This window comes from Cetorhinus maximus, chromosome 11, assembly GCF_964194155.1.
Source record: "Cetorhinus maximus chromosome 11, sCetMax3.hap1.1, whole genome shotgun sequence".
Lineage (NCBI taxonomy): Eukaryota > Metazoa > Chordata > Chondrichthyes > Lamniformes > Cetorhinidae > Cetorhinus > Cetorhinus maximus.
The window spans coordinates 108,802,909-108,808,834 of record NC_135889.1 but is presented as its reverse complement, the minus strand read 5'-3'; the positions used below and the strand labels follow the sequence as shown (position 1 = coordinate 108,808,834).

The window sequence follows — 5,926 nt, the reverse complement described above, 5'->3', positions numbered from 1 at the left end:
TGAGGCTAAGTGCTGCCTCAGGGAGATCAGCTCCAAATTTAAAATTGTTATACAAATGATAGAAAAATTTCCCTGACATGTCCTCTCATGTGACACTGTCCCATGAGTTGGGACACCTCCATAACTTTTATTGAAACCTTTATTAAAAATTTAGATACCCTCATGAAACCTCATCCCACGCTTGGATGAGGTTTCATGCTTTCTCTGAAGCCCGCCAGGGCTCCTGGCCTTCCCGCCAAACTTAAGGTTGGACGGGCAGGTCCATTAATGATGTTAATTACTTTTTCAATGGCCTCATTAGACCGTTGACAGGTCGGTGGGCACACAGCCGACTCGGCTGCACCCCCACTGACCTGAATAGGGAAATGACATGGGGTGATGTCGGGAGTTCCACCCGACGTCATCCTGCGTCATTTTATGCGTCGGTGATCAGGCCCCGCCCCTGCTCGCCGACCGGAAGATCCTGCCCCACAGGGGAGAAGGACCAGAAGAGGGCAGCGAAATGTGTAAAATTAGTTATTGATTTGGTTTCCTTCGTGGGCAGGGAAGAGCAGGAATGGAAACACATGCTTGTCTTGTGCCTCATTTGTCTCTCCTCCCAGACCACAAATGCCTGAACCACCCTTTTACCATCTACCTACCTCATGCAGAGTTGTGTTCCCTCTGGACTCTGGCAGTGACCTTCTGCTGCCTGAATTCCTGTTCCCACCCACTGGCACTGCACCATATCTGCTCGGTTTGCCCATAAAGGTGAGGCCTTGGAGTTATGACCTGCTGAGGTGCAAGGAGAAGGGCTGGGTGGTTTGCCATTTGCCTTCATTCCTGCCTGCACAACGCCTTTAGCAATAAGTTTCCGGCATCCTGTAGTTTCAGAACCTCGGGCATATTTCATTGTTTGGGAACGCTGCTAGAAGTTATTTTACAAGGAGCTCGGTTGGTTTATTTTTATCAGCTAATCCAGTTTTCTCCCAGAAGGTGCTGGCTCTTAGTGGGCTGTGGTTCCTTGGGTGCCATTTCATGTCTGGTATGTTGGCTCACCATTTGACCATAGCCTGGAGTTTATCAAAGCTGAGACCAATACTATCCTCAGCTGACTTCTAAGCGTGTGCACTTCCAACAAGAGTGGATTTCGATCAGACAGGAACTCTGGCCAATTTTCCCTTCCCTCATATAGGGGCCCTAAAACCAATAGTAGCTTCTTTATTAACACACAGCATAAATCTTGCTTACTCGGCCCCAGTCCAGGACGGAGTCTGGAACTTTCTTGGTTTGTTGACTATAGTCAGTTTCACGCTCGCCCACTCTCTCATTATACAGATATTTCGCACTTCTGCGTAACAGAGATGTTTTTAGGATGCAAAAGAAAGTGACATTTTTTTTTACCTATTGCCTTCTGCTGCTTAGCAACCATTTCATCTGCCCTTATGGCACTAACCCACAAGATGTGCTTGAGGGCTTTCAGGTCATTATAATGCACATGGCTTAGACAGATTCATTTTGCTGAGCCAACACAGGGCCACTAATAGTGGGGAGCGGGGAGGAGGGGTGAGACTTTGGAAATTGTCAGAAATATAAGAAAATAAAAGTGCGTTAAACATGAGGCACTGAGCTCTCATCCTACTCCTTCGAGGCCTTTCCCTGAAATGTCTTATTTATATATATAAAAAGGCTGAGAGTTTTCAAAATGCAAGTCTGACACAAAAAGAGCTGCAGTGGGATGCTGGTGTGTGTCCCGATCTGTAAAGAGTTTCTCTTTCTCTGCCTAAGTATCAGTCTCTGTTGTGCTCTTCACAGCTGCAATACACAACCTTGGCAGCAAATGCGGGACTGGGTCACTGAAAGCAGCTGTAGCCCATCATCTAGGAAGTGAGTAGTTGCTTGTGTTACCAGCCAAATCACCCACCACCAGCATGCAATCAGCACAAGCCAGCGATTGCTTTATTTCTCTCTCTCTCTCTTCTTCGCTAAATCAACATGTGCTTTCCTAAGCACACTGGAAGCATTCTCTGTTTGTTTAGCAGTTTGAAATAATAAGAGAGCAGGATGGCAGCCATTTCCTCGTGAGTAAATTTACAAAGGGTGCGAGTGCATTTGATGGCTTATAATTACAGTCAAAAGAGGCAATTCAAGCAACGTGGGTTTGTAAACAGCCTGAGCAAACAGACACAAAAGTTCTTTGATAATGTTAACCCATCTGACATTGCTAAGTGCTAAGTAAAACATACCGGGAAGTGGAATATCAATGCACGATGCCACAGCCCAGTGTCCGATTACTGTACTGATTACTCCCTCTGAACTTGCTGCACTCCGTTCTCCCAGGTCTAACCCCAACATTGTTGTCAAACCTGCTGATGACGATGGTGCTGTTGTTGTCCAGCGCACTGACCTCTAACTTACAGAAGTTCAGCGCCAACTCAGACACTTCTTCCTATCTCGCTGTGGGCCATAAGCCCCCCGCAACCCCCACCAGCAAACATGAAGCCATCGTTTCCAGGGCTATCACTGACCTCACCTCCTCTGGAGATTTTCCCTCCACAGCTTCCTACCTCATAGCTCCCCAAGCCCGAACATCCCACTTCTACCTCCTTCCTGAAATCCACAAACAAGACTCTCAAGATAGACCCATCATTTCGGTCTGCTCCTGCCCCACTGGACTTGCTTCTTCCTACCTATTTTTTTCTCCCTTTGTCCAGTCTCTTTCCACCGACATCCGCAACTCTCCTGATGCCTTGCTTCATTTCAACAATTTCCAGTTTCCTGGCCCTAACCACCTCTTCTTCACTATGGACGTCCAATCACTTACACCTCAGCTCCCCACCAGGAATGTATGAGGGCTCTCCGCCTCTTCCTTGAACAGAAGCCCAATAGTCCCCAGCCACCCTCCATGTCTGTCTCACTTCCTCTAAATAAAAGATGTTGCTACGGGTACCCACATGTTATGCCTGTCTTATTTTAGAGGGGTATGTGGAACATCTCTTGTTTCAGTCCTAATCAGGCCCTTTCCCACAACTCTTTTCTTGGTACTTTGATGACTGTATCGGTGCCGTTTCCTGCTCTTGACTGGACCTGTAAAAATTCATCAACTTTGTTTCCAATTTCCACCTTTCTCTCACCCAGATGATCCATCTTTGACTTCTCTGTCCCCATTTCTGGGAAGAGGCTGTCCACTAATATTCATTGTAAGCCCACCAACTCCCACAGCTACCTCAACTACACTTCCTCATCTCATGCATTCTTGAAGGACTCCTTTCCATTCTCCCAGGTTCTCCGTCTCTGCCACATCTGTTCTGATGATGCTACCTTCCACAACAGTGCTTCGGACATGGCCTCCTTTTTCCTCAACCAAGGGTTACCTTCCACTGTGGTTGACAGGGCCCTCAACCATGTCCCATCCATTTCCCACATTTCTACTCACACTCCTTCCCCTTCCTCCAATAACCATGATAGAATTCCCCTTGTCCTCACTTTCCACCCCACCAGCCTCCGCATTCAAAGGATTATCCTCCACCATTTCCGCCACCTCCAACATGATGGTACCACCAAACATATCTTCCCTTCCCCTCCCCTGTCAGTATTCCCTCAGCGACACAATGGTCCACCTCCACCACTTGTTCCTTCCTCATGGCACCTGCCCATGCAATCGCAGGTGTAACCCCTTCCATTTTACCTCCTCTCTCCTCACTGTCCAAGGTCCCAAACACTCCTTCCAGATGAAGCAGCGATTTGCTTGTACCTCTTTCAATTTAATATACTGTATTCGCAGCTCACAATGTGATCTCCCTTTATATTTGGGGAGACCAAAGTGTGATGCTTTGAGAAGTGCCACCACTCAGTCTGCAAGCAGGACCCCGAGTTTGTGGTCACTTGCTGTTTTAATTCTCGCTCATATTCCTGTCCTTGGCCTGCTGCAGTGTTCCAGTGAAGTCCAACACAAGCTTGGGGGACAGCCCCTCGTCTTCTGGTTAAGCATCCTACAGCTTCTGGGCTTCAAACTCAGGGCTTGAGTTCAATAATTTCAGACCGTGAACTCTCATCCCATTTTAATTCTGTTTTTTGCCATGTGCTGGTGTGAATCTTATTTACCATGTTTTTGCTTTTGGACAGAATTGTTCATTATTCTGGCACTTACGCTCACTCTGGACAGATGCTTTGTCTCTTTACCACAACCATTGCCACTCCCTTTGCCTTTTGTTCCAAGACATCTTTGTCATTTAATCTCTCCTGCCCTCTACCCAATCCCAGACCTCCCCTTCTGTTCTTCCTTCCCCTCCCCCCTTTCAACGGCATAAAACCCAGCACGTTTCCACCCTCCTTCGGCTCTGAAAAAGAGTCATATCGACTCGGAATGTTAACTCTGTTCACGGAAACCTCCACCCTGTGGCCGGGCCAAGCCATGTCCCTGGAGGTGGATGAGGTCCTTTACAACCAGAAATCCCCCTTCCAAGATGTGGTTGTCTTCAAAAGCAAAACCTATGGTAATGTCTTGGTGCTGGATGGTGTGATACAGTGCACTGAAAGGGATGAATTTGCATACCAAGAGATGATCGCAAATCTAACTCTTTGCAGCCATCCTAACCCTAAAAAGGTACTTATCATTGGAGGTGGTGATGGTGGTGTTCTCCGAGAAGTGGTCAAACATTCTGCTGTGGAGTCTGTAGCACAGTGTGAAATCGATGAGGATGTAATAAAGGTTTCTAAACAGTACCTTCCTGGTATGGCAGTGGGTTTCTCGAGCCCCAAGCTGAAACTCCATGTTGGTGATGGCTTTGAGTTCATGAAAGAGAACCAGGATGCATTTGATGTAATTATCACTGATTCCTCAGATCCAGTAGGACCCGCTGAGAGCCTATTTCAAGAGTCTTACTACCAGCTGATGAAGAATGCTCTGCGTGATGATGGGATCCTTGGTGCACAAGGTGAATGTCAGTGGCTGCACCTTGAACTCATAAAGGAGATGCGGAGGTTCTGTAAATCCTTGTTTCCTGTAGTTGAATATGCGTACAGCACAATCCCCACGTACCCCAGTGGACAGATCGGCTTTATGTTGTGCAGTAAAAATCCTGAAACTAGTTTTCGTGAGCCTGTGAGACAACTGTCAGCAGAAGAAGTGGACAGAATGCAACTGAAATACTACAATGCCGATATGCATCGGGCAGCATTTGTTCTGCCAGAGTTTGCCCGAAAGGCACTTAATGATGCATAAAACCAATTCCATTGCTCTGTTCGCTGCCTTCAATGCTGGAAGAAGTTTTTACAAATTCTGTCATCGGTTTATAATGGACCTGTAATGTACCATACTGCAAATTAACCCTTTCTTGTCTTCAAAGAGGAAACTTGCCATCGACGCCTCAGGAGGTCAGGAAATAGCAGCTCTTGGTGTGAATAAAAGACCACATTTCTTTAACTTTTAAAGAAAGTCACGGCCTTGTGATTTCCTCCTGGATTGTTCGGTGATCGCTGATTCTTGTGGAGTTGGTCAGGTGTGCAGCGGACCTCTAGGCCTTGTAAGGTCAGCTGACTAACAATAACCTCGATTTATAGACACTGCACGTGGCTGACAGCGTGGACCGCTGAGGCCTTAATCCATGATGGTCCCAGACTGGAAAGGGTTAAGAATTTTAAAGAAAATACTAATAAAAATGCAACCAGATCATGTTTGGAACTTGAAAAAAAAACTCTGTTTCTCTCTCCACAGAAGCTGCCAGACCTGCTGAGCATTTCCAGCACTTTCTGTTTGTGTTTCTGATTTGTAGCATGCGCTTTAGGACTCTGGGCACAAAAAGCACAGAAAATATTTGGGGGGGCTGGTGGGTGGTGGATTTTCTTTTATAAGGCGACAACTGTCTACTCTCCTGATTGACCTCCTAATTTAATGCTTTGGCTTGCTTGTCACTGAGCCATACAGGCTAGAAGAGTCTCAGCAAGG

At 46.7% G+C, this 5,926-nt stretch overlaps 1 protein-coding gene across 1 annotated transcript; it reads left to right on the top strand.

Annotated features, from left to right (window-relative positions):
* Nucleotides 1–4,362: 4,362 nt before the first annotated feature.
* On the top strand, nt 4,363–5,659 carry LOC144686312 (spermidine synthase-like). Its single transcript, XM_078551394.1, has one exon. It carries the CDS (start codon nt 4,394–4,396, stop codon nt 5,201–5,203), a length of 810 nt encoding a protein of 269 aa, XP_078407520.1. The 5' UTR covers nt 4,363–4,393; the 3' UTR covers nt 5,204–5,659.
* The last annotated feature ends 267 nt before the right edge of the window (nt 5,660–5,926 follow it).

Excerpts from the sequence above, each read along its gene's own strand:
- LOC144686312 (XM_078551394.1), top strand. The coding sequence starts at position 4,394 with ATGTCCCTGGAGGTGGATGAGGTCCTTTACAACCAGAAATCCCCCTTC.